The sequence below is a fragment of the Schistocerca cancellata genome, chromosome 10 (genome assembly GCF_023864275.1).
Source record: "Schistocerca cancellata isolate TAMUIC-IGC-003103 chromosome 10, iqSchCanc2.1, whole genome shotgun sequence".
NCBI classification, from domain to species: domain Eukaryota; kingdom Metazoa; phylum Arthropoda; class Insecta; order Orthoptera; family Acrididae; genus Schistocerca; species Schistocerca cancellata.
In genome coordinates, this window is record NC_064635.1 from 192,051,514 (window position 1) to 192,075,409 (window position 23,896).

General features: G+C 45.2%; 1 protein-coding gene across 2 annotated transcripts in view; it reads right to left on the bottom strand.

Moving 5' to 3' along the window:
• The window catches only part of LOC126106330 (uncharacterized), a 28,640-nt gene extending 15,032 nt beyond the window's left edge, over positions 1–13,608 (bottom strand). Inside the window, exon 1 of one of the 2 annotated variants that reach the window (XM_049912578.1) lies at positions 13,122–13,608. In XM_049912578.1, coding sequence (XP_049768535.1) covers positions 13,122–13,382 — 261 coding nt within the window. In that variant the 5' untranslated portion in view covers positions 13,383–13,608. The remainder of the gene's footprint in view (positions 1–13,121) is intronic. The other variant, XM_049912577.1, reaches the window with a different exon arrangement.
• Positions 13,609–23,896: the final 10,288 nt, after the last annotated feature.

A 23,896-nucleotide genomic window follows, 5' to 3' on the forward strand; every position in this document is an offset into this window, starting at 1 on the left:
TTTTTGACTGCTATTCCACGGCAAGTATTCAAAATACACACTTTTCAAGGTCGTCAAAACTAAAGACACATGTAAATATGGCACTTTTAATGATTAACTATTACCACAGTACATTATCTAAATATTTAAACTCATTCCACGTACCAAATATTTGTTTCACTTTAAGGAACTTGTCCCTGCATTACTAGTGTGTTAAGAAAGAATGATGTCACAGTGTATTAAAAACAATGACGTCGCTATAAATCTGCCTTACAGTAAGATTATAGCAGACTTGTAAATAACTGCGGGAAATCCGAGTAGGAGCGTATCAACAGACAAGTCTTCTTTATTAGTGTCAGAAATGAATACGGATACATACAAAGAAAACTATACAGTATTCACCCAGAATTGGGCAACTCTGATAGTATTGGGTGCTGCAGACGTTAAGACCTTCATGCTACAACTGGTTGGGCATGAGTTACATTGTCTGCAATTCACCGCATTCGTGCTGTGTTGTGTCGACAGTTGGCAGTTGGAAGTTCCATTTAAGGAGATTGTCCCTCGATCTTGCGACTTCGGTCCGCAGTCTGTTCAAGGACTTCCAGGTGACCCACCTCTCCATGTGTCCACGCGGCAGGGATTCTTGTGGTGTCATCCAGTTTGACAGGTGTTGGCATCTTGCTTTCCACTTGGTGAGTCGGTTAGCCGCAGCTTATCCTTCTAAGGGCTGTGAGGTTGTTAGGAAACTCTTCCTGGACTTCAGTCTTGGCTTGGCAGGTTGTCCAAAGAGTGGATGTGAGGTCAGTGTATTTGATTTATGCCTCTAGATGTTAGCGGCGACCTCTCTTCTGATGTCACATGGAGATATCCGTTAAAAGAAAACATGCAAAACACATCACTAAATTGAGCTCTACATAATTTCCTCCATTTGTGATGTTACCGCTACAACTGGACTAGGATAGAGAGCACATGTCTGATGACATCCTAAAAGAAGAAACAGGAGTCGATAGCGAAGAGATAGAGATCTAAAATTTCTTTTTTCCTTGAGTCTGACTGGTTTGATGCAGCCGAACACAAATTTCTCTCCTATGCCGACCTCTTGATATCAGAGAAGTACTTGCAACCTACGTCCTCTACTGCTAGCTGGATGTTAGTCCATTCCCGGTCCCCGTCTACAGATTTTGCGCTCTGCAGTTCCCTCTAGTACAAACTAAATTAGCCCCTGATATCTTAGCGGATGTCCTGTCATCTAGTCCCTTCCTCGCCGATTATGCGGAGAACCTCCTCATTCTTCACCGAACCAATCCACCCAATTTTTAGCATTCTTCTGTAACACGTATCAAATGCTTCAATTCTGTTCTGTTCCCGTTTTCTCACACTCGATATTTTACTACCCTACAATGCTGTGCTCCAAACGAACAGTCGAAGAAATTTCTTCCTCAAATTAAGGCCTTTGTTTTATATTACTGATGATGATGAAGTCCCATACTCTTTCACAGAGAGTAGGGGAACGATGCGAGAGACCCGCACCGCCGTACTAGGCAAGGTCCTAGTGGAAGTGGTTCGTCATTGCCTTCCTCCGACCGTAATGGGGATGACTGATGATGAAGAAGACGACACGTCCACACCCAGTCATCTCGAGGTAGGTGAAAATCCCTGACCCCGACGAGAATCGAACCCGAGACCCCGTGCTCGGGAAGCGAGAACGCTACTGCGAGACCACAAGCGGCGGACTTTATATTACTAGACTTCTCTTGGACAGAAATGCCCCCTTTGACAGCGCCAGTCTGCTTTTTGTTCCTCCTCGCTCCGTTTATCGTCGATTGTTTTGCTGGCTAGGTATCAGAAAAAAAATGGTTCAAATGGCTCTGAGCACTATGGGACTTAACATCTATGGTCATCAGTCCCCTAGAACTTAGAACTACTTAAACCTAACTAACCTAAGGACAGCACACAACACCCAGCCATCACGAGGCAGAGAAAATCCCTGACCCCGCCGGGAATCGAACCCGGGAACCCGGGCGTGGGAAGCGAGAACGCTACGCACGACCACGAGATGCGGGCAGGTATCAGAATTCCTTAACTTTGTCTACTTCGTGAGCCCCAATTCTGATGTGAAGTTCTCGTTATTCTCATTTCTACTACTTCTCATTACTTTAGGTTTTATTCGGGTTACTTTCAGTCCACATCCTGTATGCATTAGACTGTTCGTTCCAACACCGGATCTCGTAAATCTTCTTCACTTTCGCCGACTATAGCAATGTCATCAGCGGATCTTGCACGGTGAAAATTATTGAACTATATGAAAAAAAGTAAATTAGTTTCAAGCCACGCAGTGCACTTACTTCATTCGACATGTAAACCTCACTGCAGATATTCAGATTTGGGTTATGACATGTTCGATATGCCTGCCATCATTGTCGATCATACGGCGCAGACGAATAGCGAAATTCTGCGTGACCCGCTGATGTCTTGGAACATGGATGGTGTCTATGACCTACTGAATGGCTGCTTTCAGCCCAGCAAAAGTTTTGGAATTATTGCTGTACACCTTGTCTTTAATATAGCCCGATAACAAAGAGTCACGCGTCTTCAGATCCGGAGAATATGGTAGCCAATCGACGGTACCCCAGAGATAGAATGCGGTCTCCAGAGTGCTCCTCCAGGACATCAAACACTCTCCAGCTTCGATGGGGTCTAGTTCCGTCTTGTATGAACCACATCTTCTTGAAATCAGGGTCGCTTGGACAATGGGGATGAAATTACCTTCCAAAAACTTCACGTAGCGCTCGGTAGTCACTGTGCCGTCAAGGAATATCGCACCAATTATTGCGTGACTGGACATTACACATCGCACAGTCACACGTTGAGGGTGAAGACACTTCTCGGTCTTCTCGATCGCGAAATGCGGATTCTCAGCCCCCAAATGCGCCAGTTTTGCTTACTGACGAACCCCCTCCAAATGAAAGTGGGCTTCGTCGCTAAACCAAACCATATGCGCATACTAATTCCCATCATGCCCCATAGCCAACCGTGCGGTTTGAACGACCTGACGCAAAGCGTTCAGAAGTTATGACTATTTTATTTCATATAGTTCAATAATTGTCACCCTGAGTCTTTGATATCCTTTCACAAAATGGTTCAAATGGCTCTAAGCACTATAGGACTTAACAGCTGAGGTCATCAGTCCCCTAAGCTTAGAACTACTGAAACGTAACTAACCTAATGACATCACACACATCCATGCCCGAGGCAGGATTCGAACCTGCGACCGTAGCAGCCGTGTGGTTCCGGACTGAAGAGCCTAGAACCGCTCGGCCACCGCTGCCGGCTGTCCTTTCACCTTGCACTTGAATTCCACTCTTGAAGTTTTCTTTTATTTCAGTCATTGCTTCTTCGATGTATAGATTGAATAGCAGGGATGAATGTCTACATCCTTCTCTTATACCCTTTTTAATCCGAACACTTCGTTTTTGCTCATCCAGTCTTATTCTTCTCTCCTGATTCTTGTGCATATTGTCTTCACCCATCTTTCCCTATGGAACACTCGTGTTTTCTCAGAATTTCAAACATCATATACCAGTTTACATTGTCGAAAGCGTTTTCCAGGACGACATATCCTATAAAAGTGTCTAGCTTTCTCTTCAGTCTTGCTTCCATTATCAACCGCTATGTGAGAACTGCCACTCTGGAGCCTTTTCCTTTTCTAAAGCCAAAGTGATCGTCATCCACCAGATTCTAAATTTTCTTTTCCATTATTCTGTACATTAATTGTGAGCATCTTGCATATATCAGCTTTCAAGCCGATTGTGGTGTTATTCTCATACTTGCCGACTCTTGCTCTCTTCGGAATTGCCTGGATGTTTTTTTCTGAAAGTCTGATGATATATCGGAAGTCACGACCATTCTGGCCACCAACGTCAATAGTCATTTCCCCCAGTGATTTTAGAAATTCCTTTGGAATGTTAATTACCCCTTCTGCCTTATTTGTTATTATGTTAGCCGGCCGCGGTGGTCTAGCGGTTCTGGCGCTGCAGTCCGGAACCGCGGGACTGCTACGGTCATAAGTTCGAATCCTGCCTCGGGCATGGGTGTGTGTGTGATGTCCTTAGGTTAGTTAGGTTTAAGTAGTTCTAAGTTCTAGGGGACTTATGACCTAAGATGTTGAGTCCCATGGTGCTCAGAGCCATTTTGTTATGTTATTCAAAGCTCTTTTAAATTCGGATTCTAATACTGGATCCCCTACCTCTTAGTGTCAACTCCCGTTTCTTCTTTCAAAGCTCTTTTAAATTCTGCGTCTAATACTGAATGGCAACGGCCTTGCCGCAGTGGATACACCGGTTCCCGTGAGATCACCGAAGTTAAGCGCTGTCGGGCGTGGCCGGCACTTGGATGGGTGACCATCCAGCCGCCAAGAGCTGTTGCCATTTTTCGGGGTGCACTCATCCTCGTGATACCAATTGAGGAGCTACTCGACCGAATAGTAGCGGCTCTGGTCGTAGAAAACCATCATAACGACCGGGAGAGCGGTGTGCTGACCACATGCCCCTCCTATCCGCATCTTCAACTGAGGATGAAACTGCGGTCGGATGGTCTCGATGGGCCACTTGTGGCCTGAAGACGGAGTGCTAATACTGAATCCCATACCTCTTCCCTGCCAACACCTGTTTCTACTTCTACCACGTCATCAGACAAGTTCTCTCTCTCATAGACGCCTTCGACGCACTCTTTTTACCTATCTGTTCTCTCCTCTGCATTTAATAGTGGAATTTCCATTGCACTCTTAATGTTACCACTCTTGATTTTAATTTCACGCAAGATTGTTTTGACTTTTCTATAGGCTGAGTCGGTCCTTCTCACCATCATTTCTTTTTCGATTTCTTCGCAGGTCCCATGCAGCCATTTCACCCCATCTTCCCTGCACTTCCTATTTATTTCATTCCTAATGACTTATATTTCTGTATACCTTAATTTGCCTGATCATTTTTATACTTCCTTCCTTCGCCGATCAACTGACGTAGTTCTTCTGTTACCCATGTTTTCCTCGCAGTTTCATCCTTGTTTTTCTTTCTATCTTCTATGTCTGCTCTTTTTAGAGACGTTCATTCCTCTTCAATTGAACTGCCTGTTGCGCTGTATCGACGTATCTGTAGCCTCAGAGAACTTCAAGTGTCGCTCTTCATTCCTTGGAATTTCTGTGTCCCATATCTTTGCGCATTAATTCTTCCTGACTAGTCTCTTAAAGTTCATCCTAGTCTTCATCACTACTGAATTATGATCAGGGTCTGTATCTGCCTCTGGTCACGCCTTACAATCCTGAAGCTGATTTCGAAATCTCTGCCTGACCATGATGCAATCTAACTGAAATCTGACCGTATGTCCGAGCTTTTTCCAAGTATATCTCCTCCTCTCACGATACTTGAACAGAGTATTCGGTGTTACTGGCTGAATTTTATTCAGTTAGTCTTATTCCTCTCTGATTTCTACTACCAAGCCCATATTCTGCCGCAAACCTATCTTCTGCTCCTTCCCCTACAATTGCATTCCAATCCCCCATGACTATTAGATTTTCAGCTCCCTTTACGTATTGAATTACGCGTTCAGTATCCTCATACACTTTCTCGGTCTTTTCATCTCCTCCCTGTGACGTCGGCATATATACCTCAACTATCGTCGTCGATGTTAGTATGCTGTAGATTCTGGTAAGAGCTACCCTATCTTTCAACTGTTCACTGTCTGCCCTACCTTCCTGTCCATGATGAATCCTACTCCCGTTATGCCATTTTCTGCTGCTGTTGATATTATCCTACACTCATTTTACCAGAAATCCTTTATTCTTTCCATTTTACTTCATGGCCCCCCACTATATCTAAACTGCGCTTTAGAATTTCCCTTTTCAGATTTTATAGATGTTCATGCCTTCGAAGTTTCACGCCCCGATTCGTAGAACACTATCCTTTCGTTCGTTTTTCAATATTTTTCTCGGGGTCACCTTCCCAAAGATCCGAATGGGGGACCAGTTCGGAATCTTTTGTGCTGTGGAGAGATCATAATGACATTTTTTTCAATTCTTCAAAATCGCATTTCCTTCTCATGTACCATGGCTGGTACTTCGGACTTTTAGGGGCTGTTTCCCACGCCGAGGGCAATTGAGAGACCTGAACCTTTGTCAGTTCGTCGGCCCTCTTTTGACGAGGCCATTGGCAGAACGAGAGTGACCTCTTATGCCGTGAGTCTTCGGTGTCATTGCTGCTGATTACTCAAAATACATGCAGTGGCAAGATCGGAATCCAAGACGTTTTGATTACTGATCGAAGAGGCTAGCCCGCATCTCGTGGTCGTGCTGTAGCGTTCTCGCTTCCCACGCCCGGGTTCCCGGGTTCGATTCCCGGCGGGGTCAGGGATTTTCTCTGCCTCGTGATGGCTGGGTGTTGTGTGCTGTCCTTAGGTTAGTTAGGTTTAAGTAGTTCTAAGTTCTAGGGGACTGATGACCATAGATGTTAAGTCCCATAGTGCTCAGAGCCATTTGAACCATCGAAGAGGCTACTTCTAGACCGCGTGTGAACTTCCAATCCAGTCTTGAGATGACGATCAGTTTGGCTTTAGTAATGGTAAACGTCCCGAAGGGCAGTACTCCAGACACTTCAGGGCTCAATTCGAAGCTGGACTGATCACTGACAGCAATACTACTCCAGAGATTCCAGGCCGCACAGACGTCTGGAGATGCCGCAGGCAGCGGCGGGGTACCAGCTTGACTGTTGACCGCCGTACAGCCCGACAAAGACGGGTGGCAGTCTGGACTGCCATTTCTTTTGATAGGTGGACCACTTTACCAGTCATCCGTGGCACCTTCACAGCACAGAAGTCCTTCGACGATACTGGCTCTGAGCACTATGGGACTTAACATCTGAGGCCATCAGACCCCTAGAACTTAGAACTACTTAAACCTAACTAACCTAAGGACATCACACACATCCATGCCCGAGGCAGGATTCGAACCTGCGACCGTAGCGGTCGCGCGGTTCCAGACTGAAGCGCTTAGAACCGCTCGGCCACCACGGTCGGCTCGACGATATTTTACGGTCCGTTTCGCTTACCTTCATGGCAAGCCATCCTCGGCTTACATTTAAACAAGACAATTGCTACCCGCTCACGGTGAGAGTTTCTACTGGTTGCCTTCGTTCTTGCCAATCCTTATCTTGGCGAGCAAGATCGCAGGATCTCCCCACAATTGAGAAAGATTGGAGCATTAGGACAGGGCTCTCCAAACAGCTCGTGGTTTTGACGATATGACTGACCAGCTGGTCAGAATTAGACATCCAACCACTCTGTCCATCAGTGTCAACCCGAATAACTGTTTGCATAAGTGCCAGATGTGAATCAATGTGTTATTGACTTCCTCAGTTTGTGAAGCTTTTTCTCTTGAATAAATCATCGAATTTTTCTGAAATTCTAATCATTTGTTTTGTATATCTGTGTAACATCTCTCTGTTCCCATTCCATTCGGATAATGTCTTCGTGGCGCTTTGTTCCTTTTATTTTACAGTGTATATACAAGGATTGGAACTTTAATAGTGGTAACTATTTATTTACAGCTCGTGCAAAATAGATACGTTTTTCAAAGTTTTACTGACCTTCAGAGTAGGCACCAGCATTGTATATAACCTGTTGCCAGCGATTTGGAAGTCGTAGGATACTCTTAGCAGTGCCAGTTGTGTTGACAGTTCGAACGGCGTGATCTATTGCCCGACGAATTTGTAGCAGATCTCAAGCGAATGCCGTGAAGTGTTTCCTTCAGTTTAGAAATCGAGTTGGACTCACGAGGGCTTAAGTCGGGGGAGTGCAGTAGGTGGTATAGCACTTAGCAGCTCCATCAGTCAAACGAATCAGTAACAGCTTGCACTGTACGTGCTTGAGCATTGTCCTGCAAAATGATGGTCAGGTCCTGCAGAAAGTGTCATCACTTCTGTCTCTAAGCTGGTCGTAGGCTGTGTTCCAAAAATGAACAGCATAGAGAGAAACATGATGACACTTTCTGCAGGACATGACCATCATTTTGCAGGACAATGCTCAAGCACGTACAGTGCAATCTGTTACCGATTTGTTTGACTGATGGGGCTGCTAAGTGCTATACCACCTACTGCACTCCCCTGACTTAAGCCCTCGTGAGTTCAGCTAGATTTCTAAACTGAAGAGAACACTTCACGACATTCGCTTCAGAACTGCTTTAAATTCATCGGCCAATAGACCGCGCCGCTCGAACTGTCAACACAACTGGCACTGCTAAGAGTATCCTACGACTTCCACACCGCTGGCAACGGGTTATACACAATGCTGGTGACTACTTTGAAGGTCAGTAAAACTTCGAAACACGTGTCTATTTTGTACGATCTGTATATAAATAGCTGCCAGTATTAAAGTTCCATCCCCTGCTAACTACATCCAGGATATTGTGCATCCACTTTTCTTTTGTAGATGTTGATCTTTTCTTACAGGAATTGAGATAGCAGGGGAAGTGTGTTTGAAATCTTACTGTTCATGTCGCATATTTATATCCTGTCACCCAATATTAGATGCTGGACATATATTCAGTCAGGTCTTGATAGCACTTCAAATTTGTGCAAAGATTGGTAATTTGTTTTGAATGTTCAGCAGTCTAAAATTTTGCACTTCGAAAAACGAAAAAAATGTAATACTCTGTGGCTACAATACCGGTCAGTCACAGGTGGATTTATGGAACTCATACAAATAGCTGGACGTAACAATTTGTCGGTGTGTTAAGTGGAATGATGAGGTAGGTCCGCAGGCAGCAGACTACGATTCATTGCTAGGAAGCTTCGATATGGGAATCAATCTGGAAAAGAGATTGGATACAAAACACTTGTGCGTCGCCTGGCATAAAATTGCTCAAGTGTGTGAGACCCATACCAAAGATGACTGAGAGGGGGCGTTAAACGGACACAAAGAAGGACAACTCGGTTGGTCACAGTTTTGTTTGAGCCAGGTGGAGCGAGACGGAGACGCTGAAATCCTGAAGTTGCAGCTCCCGAAAGACAGACATTCCGCATCCCGCAAAATTGTGCTTACAAAATTCGAAAATACGAAGACATAGACTTTCAAAAATAGGGGAAGATTAATAAACATTACATGAGAAATATGGGCCCCAAACACCGAACTAAATCAATAAAATCAAAAATACGCTTTGCCTATATCGGCAAAGCATAATTTCTCAGTGTGAGTTTATTGATTTATTTCGAAGTTTGGGGTCCCATATTTCTCATGTCATGTTTATTTATCTTCCTTTATTTCTCAAAGACTACGTTTTTGTATTTTCGAGTTTCGAAGGTGAAACACTTACAATCATATTGACTAATATGTTTCCACATACCAGTTGTCAGCAGAGAATCTTGATCTTATCAGAATATAAATCTGTTAATAACCCACTATAATTTATTGTTTCTAAAACTAATTTATTAATCAAACTTGAGAACATGCCATTATTATTCTACACAAACTGTTCTACACAAACGTCATCTGTGAAGAGATATCGATATGAATGATACCCTATGATCTATCGAACAAAACTTCTGTATCTCTGATTAATGTTGCTCTTTTCTAGCAGTAGCTGGCAGTGAGCAGTGAAAGAGCGAAGTCGTGATATAACTGTGTTGATGATTGGACGTGCTGAGGTAAGACTGTATGTAACTTACCTGCAATGCAATGTGAAATATGTTGTCGATGTTTGAAGAAATGTGAAACATTGTTCTGTGTTTATTCAAGAGTGAGAAAATGTATACAATAGAGATTTCAACTGTGTTTCATTTTATACCTGATTACAGTATTCTCAGAACACGACACAGAAGGCCTTTTTGTAGACGACTGAATTGCGCCAAAATACTGAGTCCAAGAAGAAGGTTAGTATATTATTCTTAAACACTTTCAAGATCAAGGCATCCTCTCGACGAAATCGTATAGCGTTTATTTTCAGGACAATGAGCTTTATCAATTACTACGGCAAGAAATTAAAGATGATTACTATTTTCAACAATTAACTTTCACAACGTACAGTGTTAACGTAATAGATCTAGCGCCTGTGCGCTGCGAATTGATGTAACCAGTTCTGCGTCATGCGTGCACAGAAAGAAATATATTCGTGATTGTTGTATTATTACAATAATTATTCAACAATATTCTAATTATGCCGCAGGAGAGGGTGGCTTCAGAGGATGCACATATAAGACAAATTTTCTGGAATATGCATTTAAAAAATAATAAATGAACTTAAACTCTAATATATCATATATATGCGCTTTCGCAATAATTCGTCCTCTAATAATAATAGATCAAGTAGACTATTGATGGCAAGTTCACAATAAAATATTCACTCAGTAGCCGAAACAATGTGTCTTTCATGTGCAGTCAGAATTCAGATGTCAAAATATGCATTGGTAAAAATGTCTTTATAAAAAGAGACAATGTAGACAATTACTGAACAGTTCCTTGCTGCTTGTGGTTCGAAAATTTTTACGGGGGCAGTTTGTAAAAGTGTAGTACCACATGTTACCAAACAGTTTGATAGACTTGCAGTTTTGGCTTTAGAACAAGGACATCAACAAAACGTTCAGGTTCTTCTTTTGACTGCAAAGTACTTGCAGAGCCAAAGGTGTCAAGGACAGTAGGTATTTTGTTTGGTTTAACAAAAGCGTTTGAGTGTGATACACGTTTTCTTAAGCTGCAACCCTGTGGAATTTGAGAAAAAGCCGTACAATGGTTAATTCCCAAAACAAAAAAGCAAGGTACAGTGTTTTGATCCCCAGTGTCAATAAACAGGGAACGATCTGAATGGGATAGCTTTATGTTTTGCATCTGTCGGTTTTATTATTGTTTATCAACGTTTTGCCTCTAAACAAGGCACTTTATTAAAAACAAAAGTTGTATAAGCAGAAGGCACTATTAGCAGGACTTAAAAATGTCATTGTCAAAGATATAGAATGCAGTGTTAATGATTCAGCAGACAGGGTAGTGAGCAACATTAGCTAGTCACGTAACAGCTAACAGATCGAAGGTTAGTTGCAACGCAGTGTAAACATTTTCTGTCTCTGAAATATTTAACTCTTTCTCAAAGTTTAATGTGACCTGGGGAATTACTCGTTTCATGACCAAGTTGGCGTGGTTCACATAGCCTCAGGAAACGTGATGCTTGAAAAAAAAAAAAAAAAAAAAAAAAAAAAAAAAAAAAAAAAAAAAAAAAAAAAAAAGCACGTTGCAACAGTCACAAATGTCATCAGGTATCCAGATATCACATAATTAAATTCACTACTGTGGTCAAAATATAAAACATGCATTCATGTAATACAGGGAGCCTTGATTTAATGAATGTTTCATATTTTGATCGCACGAGTGCGCTTTAATGAAGTGACATAAAGTGTACGTGATGATGACAGTTTTTAAACGCATCGTTGTATAAGATGAAAGTTATTTTACACTGAAGTTGATTGCTGTGGCATCATCACCGGTTCCTTTGGGACTCATTGAGATCTCGCAACAACAGTCAACATTACAAGTGTGCGAAGCTGGTAAGCATAAATATTTCCAGAAGTACCACCCTCTATGTAAGCATGATGATCTCAACAATTTTTCCTACGCTCAGAAAGCCTGAAACAGTACACTGCAAAAATATTAAGCTGCCACCAACACAAAGATTGGTTTTCAACGATATGCACAAGCCTACTAACTGTGGAATGCTAGGCCAACTGAGAACTGCACCACTTTACATTAATTAGTTAGTAAGTTACATGTACCATAGATCATTTGAGCGATTCTCGAATCGAAACGTTGTGGAACGAGTCAGTTTATAGGATACGCACACATGATCTTTGTTAACATTAATGAACACACAATTTTTTTAGCTCTACTCGTACAACCACACTAATTATTCTTTATTTTTATTTTTTACTGGCTATCAAATTTTAAGCTGAAATTTGTGAATGGAACATGAGTTGTCCAGGACGAATGGTTTTAAATTAGTTAAAACTTGCTTCGTTATTCTTTAGACATTTTATGTTATTGAACAAATGATCAAAAACTTTTGTACCTACATACTGAACTCCCTTCTGAGCCACAGTTAGAACATTGAGTAATAAAGTTCATTTTTCCCTCTACTGTTGTAGGTATAGACATCACTGTCCTGAAATTGTGACGGATGTGTTTCATTAGCGAGTATATGTATTGTGACGGAGCAGTTAAAACGCCTAGCTCCTTAAAGAGCGCCTGTATGAAGTCCTTGAGTGAACATCACATATTATTCTTACTGCTCGCTTCTGTGCAGTCAATACTTTCTTTTTACGTGATGTGTTACCCCAGAAAATTATTCCGTAAGACCATTACTGGGCGGAAATGTGCAAAATATGTGAGCAGGTTGATACGTCTGAGTCCAGGATTATTAATTATACGAAGAGCAGAAGCAGCTCAAATTGACTGAGAAGCTCCAGGTTCCGTATTCATCAATATGTACACCCAGAAATTTGGAGCATTCTACGGTATTTACTGGCTCCTGCTCTTGTGCTACATCAATTGTTGTTTTACAGAACTGAATGAAGTGTGTTTTTTTTTTTTTTCAAAACTAAGGGTGAGTCCATTTTCAGAGAACCACTTAATAATTCTCTGGAAAATATCATTTACCAACTCTTCTGTTGCTTTCTCTCTGATGGATTTTATTATAACATTAGCATCGTCTGACGTAAGTACCACTATTGTTAGTTGAATGTTAGGTGGAAGCTCATTCACACGTATAAAGAACAGCAGTGGACCCAAAATTGAACCCTGTGGAAGACCCTTCGTGATTATTTATTTATTTTTTTTTTCTCCAGTCGGTTTCCGACATTATCTGTATTATTCAAAACCCCCTTTTTGCATACTGTTTGTGAAGTGTGATTCAAACCTGATGTGTGTAAAGCCTTCAGTTCCATAAAACTAGAGTTTTTCTAAGAGACTAACGTAGTAACACAATCAAACGCTTTCGAAAGATCGCAATAAATACCAACTGGCGATAAGTTCTGATGATGAATGAATGTATAAATGGTAGTGTTGATACATACATATTTAGCTAAGAAAGCACACTCCAGTAGCAGCATTGGACTCACCGTTTCCAGGGAAACGTTAGAGACAGGTTTTATAACACCACAGGCCCAGCCGATCTTCTTCAGCAGCTGAACGCCGGTGGGTGTCGGGGGCTCGGAGGACGCCTCGGGAGAAGTTTCGGTGCTGGTCGCGTCGACGTCGGCGTCGGTGGAGACCTCGGCGCTGTCCCCATCCTTGATGACCATTGCCGAAGCCGCTGCAGCCACCAGCAGCAGGATCAGTGATACGGCCTGTAGGTCGCGGACCCAGCAGCGGAACGTCATCTTGGCTTTGTCGTGCAGCGAGTGAGGTACTGGTGCACCGGTGTCGCAGCGTGAGGACGCAGTGATGCACTGGATGGCCCCGTTTGGACGTTTTATAGTGACGGGTTAGCGCGCAGCGGACAGCCCCCTCTAGTCGCGACCGTAACAAGAACCACTTGTCGCCAGTGCGGTGGGGAGGGAGGAGGGAGAGGGGGGGTGGAGGATTGGTAAGGAGGAGCGAGCGGGCAGGATGGACTCCTGATGGGGTCTAATGGGTCCGCGCGCGCCGGCCAGGGTCAGGGCAGTGCGCTAGTTCGCGCGCCCGCCGCCAGAGTGTGTCCAGCAGGTGCGGCAGCCAATTGACGCCGCGGACGGACCCCCTCGTCACGTGTCAGCCAGCGGTGGGCCGGAGGGGTGGGGGGAGCGACGAGAGGGAAGCGCCCACTCAGAATCCGCCGCTGAGAGGGAAGTGGTCGCCGACACGCGCAGCGCTGCGAATTGCATGCACCGCGCGCCGCCCCGACAAGGCCGCAGGAATCTGCGTTGATTAGGTTTGACGTTGCCGCCGCGCACCGTACCGCCTCCGCCCCTTTGTCACCCTCCCACTCCCTCTCCTCTCTTTCAGATCCCACTAGCCGTTCCCCCCCCCCCCCCCCCCCATCATCTAACTAACCTGTGACACCGCGGCGGACGTCAAGGGCAGATTCATATACTGCACCCTCGCTGTTGCACAACAGTCCTCGGAATCGTTTCGTGAAAGGAAGAAAACACTTCAGCGTCTAGCCTTCAGTCCGAAGCTGCAGCTCTGCACGTTGGCCTGTTTTGTGCTCGCCCGTTCGTCCTGGCGTAACTATTATAACATAACGTCCATTTGAACCTGCACTCTGTTCAGGCTTTGGTCTCCCTCTATAGTCTACACCTTTCAGAGTCCACATTTCCCTCCATTTCTAAACTGATTGATTGGAGAAGTATGTGCCGAAAAAGTGGGTTACGGACGGAAAAGACCCACCGTGGTTTAACAGCGCAATTCGGAGAATGCTCAGGAAGCAAAGACAGTTCCACTCGCGGTACAAGAAAGATCGGCAGAATGAGGACAGGCAAAAGGCAATAGAGATTCGTGCTGCTGTAAAAAGAGCGATGCGCAAAGCATAGAACCACTACTACCATCATACCTTGGTGAAAGATCTTGCTGATAACCCAAGGAAATTCTGGTATTACGTAAAATCGGTAAGCTGGTCGAAGGCTTCCATGCAGTCACTCACTGATCAGACTGGCCTGGCAACGGAAGACGGCAAAACGAAAGCTGAAATTTTAAATTTGGCATTTGAGAAATCTTTCACGCACGAGGATCGTACAAACATCCCGCAGTTTGAGTCTCGTACAGATTCCCGTATGGAGGACATAGTGATAGACATCCCTGGGGTTGTGAAGCAGCTGAATGGGTTGAAAATAAATAAATCGCCAGGTCCTGATGGGATTCCAATTCGGTTTTACAGAGAGTACTCTACTGCATTGGCTCCTTACTTAGCTTGCATTTATCGCGAATCTCTTGCCCAACGTAAAGTCCCGAGCGACTGGAAAATAGCACAGGTGACGCCTGTTTATAAGAAGGGTAGAAGGACGGATCCTCAAAATTACAGACCAATATCCTTAACATCGGTTTGTTGCAGGATTCTCCAACTTATTCTCAGTTCGAATATAATGAATTTCCTTGAGACAGAGAAGTTGCTGTCCATGCATCAGCACGGCTTTAGAAAGCATCGCTCCTGCGAAACGCAACTCGCCCTTTTTTCACATGATATCTTGCGAATCATGGATGAAGGGTATCAGACGGATGCCATATTCCTTGATTCCCGGAAAGCGTTTGACTCGGTGCCCCACAGCAGACTCCCAAGGTACGAGCATATGGGATTGGTTCCCAAATATGTGAGTGGCTCGAAGACTTCTTAAGTAATAGAACCCAGTACGTTGTCCTCGATGGTGCGTGTTCATCGGAGGTGAGGGTATCATCTGGAATGCCCCAGGGAAGTGTGGTAAGTCCGCTGTTCTTTTCTAACTACATAAATGATCTTTTGGATAGGTTGGATAGCAATGTGCGGCTGTTTGCTGATGATGCTGTGGCGTACGGGAAGGTGTTGTCGTTGAGTGACTGTAGGAGGATACAAGATGACTGGGACAGGATTTGTGATTGGTGTAAAGAATCGCAGCTAATTCTAAATATAGACAAATTTAAACTAATGCAGATGAATAGGAAAAAGAATCCCGTAATGTTTGAATACTCCATTAGTAGTGTAGCGCTTGACACAGTCACGTCGATTAAATATTTGGGCGTAACATTGCAGAATGATATGAAGTGGGACAAGCATGTAATGGCAATTGTGGGGAAGGCAGATAGTCGTCTTCGGCTCACTGGTAGAATTTTGGAAAGATGTGGTTCATCAGTAAAGGAGACCGCTTATAAAACACGAATACGACCTATTCTTGAGTACTGCTCGAACGTTTGCGATCCCTATCACGTCAGATTGAGGGAGGACATAGAAGCAATTCAGAGTCGGGCTGCTAGATTTGTTACTGGTAGGTTTGATCATCACGCGAGTTTTACGGAAATGCTTCAGGAACTCGGGTGGGAGTATCTAGAGGAAAGGAGGCGTTCTTTTCGTGAATCGCTACTGAGGAAATTTAGAGAACCAGCATTTGAGACTGACTGCAGTACAATTTTACTGCCGCCAACTTATATTTCGCGGAAGGACCACAAAGATAAGAGAGATTAGGGCTCGTACAGAGACATGTAGGCAGTAATGTTTCCCTCGTTCTGTTTGGGAGTGGAACAGGGAGAGAAGATGCTATTTGTGGTACGAGGTACCCTCCGCCACGCACCGTATGGTGGATTGCGGAGTATGTATGTAGGTATAGGTGTATGTCCTTACTTTTAGTCAATTTGTGCGATAAAATTCTGATTCCCCATTTCGATTCACCACACTTTCATTACTTGCTTTGCATTAGCCTTCTAGTCTGTTACGTACCAGTGAATTCATGAGAAAGAGTGCTTTTACTGCGATTTTAACAAATATGGAATAAATAACTCGTCTGTCGAGATCCGAAGATGTTAACATTGATTACCGAAACCTGGTACCGAGAATAAAGGTTATTATTAGCGATCTTGGAAAAGAACTTTAGCTCTTCTGACGTAACATTGAGTTTTCTGAGTAGTGTAGATATTTCAATTATTTTCTAACATACGAGGGGCATTTGAAAAGTCCGTGCAAAAGTAAAAACTACTTACGTGTTTGGGGTAAACGATTTTTATTTTGCGACAAAGTCTCCTGTTAGACTTATACACTTCGTCCAACGCTGTTCTAATTTGTTGATCCCTTCCGAATAGTAGGAATTGTCCAAGTCTGCAAAATAGCTATTAGTTGCTGCAATCACCTCCTCGTTTGAATAAAATCTTTGTCCCGCGAGCCATTTCTTCAGATTGGGGAACAAATAGTAGTCCGAGGGAGCCAAGTCTAGAGAACAGGGGGGATGTGAAACGAGATGGAATACATCAATTTTGCGACCACTACTGCTGAGGTGTGCGCTGGTGCATTGTTGTGATGGAAAAGGACTTTTTTGCGGTCCAATCGCCGACGTTTTTCTTGCAGCTCGGTTTTCAAACGGTCCAGTAACGATGAATAATATGCACCTGTAATAGTTTTACCCTTTTCCAGATAGTCGATGAGGATTATCCCTTGTGAATCCCAACTTTCTCTTGGCAAAGGTCTGAGTTCGAGTCTCGGTCCGGCACACAGTTTCCATCTGCCAGGAAAGTTTCATAACAGCGTACACTCCGCTGCAGAGTGAAAATCTCATTCTCACACATCGGACAGAGGTGGCATACGAACCGACTGTCGCCCTCCATATGGCCTGGCAAATAGGAGTGACGGCCCGCGGTGCCAGTTTATTTCAGAACAGGACCGCTTTGGATGTTATCCGTGGTACCCTTGCAGCTCAGCGGAATAGCGATGATACACTCCTGGAAATTGAAATAAGAACACCGTGAATTCATTGTCCCAGGAAGGGGAAACTTTATCGACACATTCCTGGGGTCAAATACATCACATGATCACACTGACAGAACCACAGGCACATAGACACAGGCAACAGAGAATGCACAATGTCGGCACTAGTACAGTGTATATCCACCTTTCGCAGCAATGCAGGCTGCTATTCTCCCATGGAGACGATCGTAGAGATGCTGGATGTAGTCCTGTGGAACGGCTTGCCATGCCATTTCCACCTGGCGCCTCAGTTGGACCAGCGTTCGTGCTGGACGTGCAGACCGCGTGAGACGACGCTTCATCCAGTCCCAAACATGCTCAATGGGGGACAGATTCGGAGATCTTGCTGGCCAGGGTAGTTGACTTACACCTTCTAGAGCACGTTGGGTGGCACGGGATACATGCGGACGTGCATTGTCCTGTTGGAACAGCAAGTTCCCTTGCCGGTCTAGGAATGGTAGAACGATGGGTTCGATGACGGTTTGGATGTACCGTGCACTATTCAGTGTCCCCTCGACGATCACCAGTGGTGTACGGCCAGTGTAGGAGATCGCTCCCCACACCATGATGCCGGGTGTTGGCCCTGTGTGCCTCGGTCGTATGCAGTCCTGATTGTGGGGCTCACCTGCACGGCGCCAAACACGCATACGACCATCATTGGCACCAAGGCAGAAGCGACTCTCATCGCTGAAGACGACACGTCTCCATTCGTCCCTCCATTCACGCCTGTCGCGACACCACTGGAGGCGGGCTGCACGATGTTGGGGCGTGAGCGGAAGACGGCCTAACGGTGTGCGGGACCGTAGCCCAGCTTCATGGAGACGGTTGCGAATGGTCCTCGCCGATACCCCAGGAGCAACAGTGTCCCTAATTTGCTGGGAAGTGGCGGTGCGGTCCCCTACGGCACTGCTTAGGATCCTATGGTCTTGGCGTGCATCCGTGCGTCGCTGCGGTCCGGTCCCAGGTCGACGGGCACGTGCACCTTCCGCCGACCACTGGCGACAACATCGATGTACTGTGGAGACCTCACGCCCCACGTGTTGAGCAATTCGGTGGTACGTCCACCCGGCCTCCCGCATGCCCACTATACGCCCTCGCTCAAAGTCCGTCAACTGCACATACGGTTCACGTCCACGCTGTCGCGGCATGCTAGCAGTGTTAAAGACTGCGATGGAGCTCCGTATGCCACGGCAAACTGGCTGACACTGACGGCGGCGGTGCACAAATGCTGCGCAGCCAGCGCCATTCGACGGCCAACACCGCGGTTCCTGGTGTGTCCGCTGTGCCGTGCGTGTGATCATTGCTTGTACAGCCCTCTCGCAGTGTCCGGAGCAAGTATGGTGGGTCTGACACACCGGTGTCAATGTGTTCTTTTTTCCATTTCCAGGAGTGTATTTTACGCCGCGTTTTGCTGCCCTCCAGGGTAAGCCACCCCGGGCTGACATTTCAGCAAGATATCGCTCGTCCGCACACGGTGAGAGTTTCTACTGCACGTCTTCTTGCTTGCCAAACCCCTAACCTGGTCAACAAAGTCTCCGGATCTCTCCCCAACTGAGAACGGTTAGAGCATTTTAGTCGAGGTCCTCCAACCAGCTCGGGATTTTGGAGATCTAACGCGCCAGTAGGACAGAATTCGGCACGATATGTCCTAGGGGGACATCCAACAGCTCAGCCAGTCAATGCCGAGCCGTTAACTGCTTGCATAAGCCCAGAGATGGACCACTGCGTGTTTGACTTCCTCAGTTTGTGAAGATCTTTCTTTTGAATAATTCATCCTGTTTTTCTGAAACTGTAATCGTTTGTTTGTCTGTCCACGTGCATTAAATTTACCCATATCCGCCCCATTCGGATAATTTCTTCGTGGTGCGTCTTTTTTGTTTTATTTCTTTTTTTTGTTTTAGAGTACGTATGATTGAGTTAGCACTCATCAATTTGATTCTGATACAACCTCCAAACTGGAAAAAAAATTGGTAATTTGTGGTAAGGTCTTATGCGACCAAACTGCTGAGGTCATCGGTCCCTAAGCTTACACACTGTTTAATCTTAAACTAACTTACGCGAAGGACGACACACACATACACACATGCCCGAGCGAGCCGCGCGACCCGGACAGGACGCCCCAAACCGCGCGGCTTATTTCGTGAGATATTTGGCCCGGTCACGATCAATGGACCACTGGTTTGATGTGGCCCACCACGAATTCCCGCGCGGCCTTCCAAACCAGAATTTTTATTCGGCGGAAATGCGCTGGGTAACATTATATTCTTGCCTCATACGAATGATATTTCGTTTAGTTAGCTTGATATAGTCGAGCCACAGTCTAGGAGAGATGTCCAACTGTATGGCCGCTATACGTCTGCCCTTCTGTTGTCGTCGTACGTGGCATTCCCGGTTCCAGCAGAATTTTTGATAGTAGATTTGTAAGCCCCGTTAGGGATCGCTGTTAGACGAGATTGTACTTCGGTTATGCTTCTCTTTGCTGTGCTCGCTGGTTCTTCAGTATTCTTCTTCAACACCTCGGTTCAAACGTTTTTATTCTCTTCTCGTCTTAACTGTTTATCATCTGTATATCACTTCCGCAGAAGCCTGCTCTCTAGACAAGTACCTTTAGATTTTCTAACACTAAAATTTATGTTTCTCTTTTTAAGGAATGGATAGTGTCTTGAAGGGAGGATATAAGATGAACATCAACAAAAGCAAAACGAGGATAATGGAATGTAGTCGAATTAAGTCGGGTGATGTTGAGGGTATTACATTAGGAAATGAGACACTTAAAGTAGTAAAGGAGTTTTGCTATTTGGGGAGCAAAATAACTGATGATGGTCGAAGTAGAGAGGATATAAAATGTAGACTGGCAATGGCAAGGAAAGCGTTTCTGAAGAAGAGAAATTAGTTAACATCGAGTATAGATTTAAGTATCAGGAAGTCATTTCTGAAAGTATTTGTATGGAGTGTAGCCATGTATGGAAGTGAAACAAGGACGATAAATAGTTTAGACAAGAAGAGAATAGAAGCTTTCGAAATGTGGTGCTACAGAAGAATGCTGAAGATTAGATGGGTAGATCACATAACTAATGAGGAGGTACTGAATAGGATTGGGGAGAAGAGGAGTTTGTGGCACAACTTGACCAGAAGAAGGGATCGGTTAGTAGGAAATGTTCTGAGGCATCAAGGGATCACCAATTTAGTATTGGAGGGCAGCGTGGAGGGTAAAAATCGTAGGGGGAGACCAAGAGATGAATACACTAAGCAGATTCAGAAGGATGTAGGTTGCAGTAGGTACTGGGAGATGAAGAAGCTTGCGCAGGATAGAGTAGCATGGAGAGCTGCATCAAACCAGTATCAGGACTGAGGACCACCACAACAACAACAATAAATTCTTCTTTTTCAGAAATCTTTTTCGTGCTATTTTCAGTCTCCTTTTCCTACCCTTGCTCCTCGTGTATCACCGAACCCATTACTTTTAGTGTCTCATTTCCAGGTTTAATTCCCTTAGCATGGCCTGATTTGATTCGGCTACTTTTCTCTGATGTATTACTTTCGTTCAGCTACTCTTCCAGGTCCTTAGGCGTCTCTGACACAGTTACTATGTCGTCGAGAACTATCAAAGTTTTTATTTTGTCCTATCTCTCACTTTAAAATCCATTTCCAAATTTATCCTTGGATTCCTATAGTGGTTGCTCAATGTACAGGCAGAATAGTCTCTCTTCAGTATACTTCAATTAAAGTAGCCATATTACCGATTAGCAGTTTCTTTTTTGAAAACTCTTCTGATTCGAATGAAGAGACTCATCATGTGACACACACAAACACACACACACACATATATATATATATATATATATATATATATATATATATATATATATATATATATATATACTCCTGGAAATGGAAAAAAGAACACATTGACACCGGTGTGTCAGACCCACCATACTTGCGCCGGACACTGCGAGAGGGCTGTACAAGCAATGATCACACGCACGGCACAGCGGACACACCAGGAACCGCGGTGTTGGCCGTCGAATGGGGCTAGCTGCGCAGCATTTGTGCACCGCCGCCGTCAGTGTCAGCCAGTTTGCCGTGGCATACGGAGCTCCATCGCAGTCTTTAACACTGGTAGCATGCCGCGACAGCGTGGACGTGAACCGTATGTGCAGTTGACGGACTTTGAGCGAGGGCGTATAGTGGGCATGCGGGAGGCCGGGTGGACGTACCGCCGAATTGCTCAACACGTGGGGCGTGAGGTCTCCACAGTACATCGATGTTGTCGCCAGTGGTCGGCGGAAGGCGCACGTGCCCGTCGACCTGGGACCGGACCGCAGCGACGCACGGATGCACGCCAAGACCGTAGGATCTACGTAGTGCCGTAGGGGACCGCACCGCCACTTCCCAGCAAATTAGGGACACTGTTGCTCCTGGGGTATCGGCGAGGACCATTCGCAACCGCCTCCATGAAGCTGGGCTACGGTCCCGCACACCGTTAGGCCGTCTTCCGCTCACGCCCCAACATCGTGCAGCCCGCCTCCAGTGGTGTCGCGACAGGCGTTAATGGAGGGACGAATGGAGACGTGTCGTCTTCAGCGATGAGAGTCGCTTCTGCCTTGGTGCCAATGGTGGTCGTATGCGTGTTTGGCGCCGTGCAGGTGAGCGCCACAATCAGGACTGCATACGACCGAGGCACACAGGGCCAACACCCGGCATCATGGTGTGGGGAGCGATCTCCTACACTGGCCGTACACCACTGGTGATCGTCGAGGGGACACTGAATAGTGCACGGTACATCCAAACCGTCATCGAACCCATCGTTCTACCATTCCTAGACCGGCAAGGGAACTTGCTGTTCCAACAGGACAATGCACGTCCGCATGTATCCCGTGCCACCCAACGTGCTCTAGAAGGTGTAAGTCAACTACCCTGGCCAGCAAGATCTCCGGATCTGTCCCCCATTGAACATGTTTGGGACTGGATGAAGCGTCGTCTCACGCGGTCTGCACGTCCAGCACGAACGCTGGTCCAACTGAGGCGCCAGGTGGAAATAGCATGGCAAGCCGTTCCACAGGACTACATCCAGCATCTCTACGATCGTCTCCATGGGAGAATAGCAGCCTGCATTGCTGCGAAAGATGGATATACACTGTACTAGTGCCGACATTGTGCATGCTCTGTTGCCTGTGTCTATGTGCCTGTGGTTCTGTCAGTGTGATCATGTGATGTATCTGACCCCAGGAATGTGTCAATAAAGTTTCCCCTTCCTGGGACAATGAATTCACGGTGTTCTTATTTCAGTTTCCAGGAGTGTATATATATAAAGGGTTGTCCATTGATCGTGACCGAGCCAAATATCTCGCGAAATAAGCGTCGAACGAAAAAACTATAAAGAACGAATCTTGTCTAGCTTGAAGGATGAAACCAGATGGCACTATGGTTGGCTCGCTAGATGGCGCTGCCATAGGTGAAACGAATATCAACTGCGTTTTTTTAAATAGGAACCCCAATTTTTTATAACATATTCGTGTAGTACGTAAAGAAATATGAATGTTTTCGTTGGCCCACTTTTTTCGCTTTGTGACAGATGGCGCTGAAAATAGTAACAAACGTATAAGTACGTGGTATCACGTAACATTCCGCCAGTGCGGACGGTATTTGCTTCGTGATACATTACCCGTGTTGAAATGGACCGTTTACCAACTGCGGAAAAGGTCGATATCGTGTTGATGTATGCCTGTTGTGACCAAAATGCCCAACGGGCGTGTGCTATGTATGCTGCTCGGTATCCTGGACGACATCATCCAAGTGTCCGGACCGTTCGCCAGATAGTTACGTTATTTAAGGAAACAGGAAGTGTTCAGCCACATGTGAAACGTCAACCACGACCTGCAACAAATGATGATGACCAAATAGGAGTTTTAGCTGCAGTCGCGGCTAATCCGCACATCAGTAGCAGACAAATTGCGCGAGAATCGGAAATCTCAGAAACGTCGGTGTTGAGAATGCTACATCAACATCGATTGCACCCGTACCATATTTCTATGCACCAGGAATTGCATTGCGACGACTTTGAACGTCGTGTACAGTTCTTCCACTGGGCACAAGAGAAATTACGTGACGATGACAGATTTTTTGCACGCGTTCTATTTAGCGACGAAGCGTCGTTCACCAACAGCGGTAACGTAAACCGGCTTAATGTGCACTATTGGGCAACGGAAAATGCACGATGGCTGCGACAACTAGAACATCAGCGACCTTGGCGGGTTAATGTATAGTGCGGCATTATGGGAGGAAGGATAATTGGCCCCCATTTTATCGATGCCAATCTAAATCGCGCAATGTATGCTGATATCCTACGCAATGTTTTACCGATGTTACTACAAGATGTTTCACTGCATGACAGAATGGCGGTGTACTTCCAACATGATGGATGTCCAGCACATAGCTCGCGTGCGGTTGAAGCGTTTATTGCACAGCATATTTCATGACAGGTGGATTGGTCGT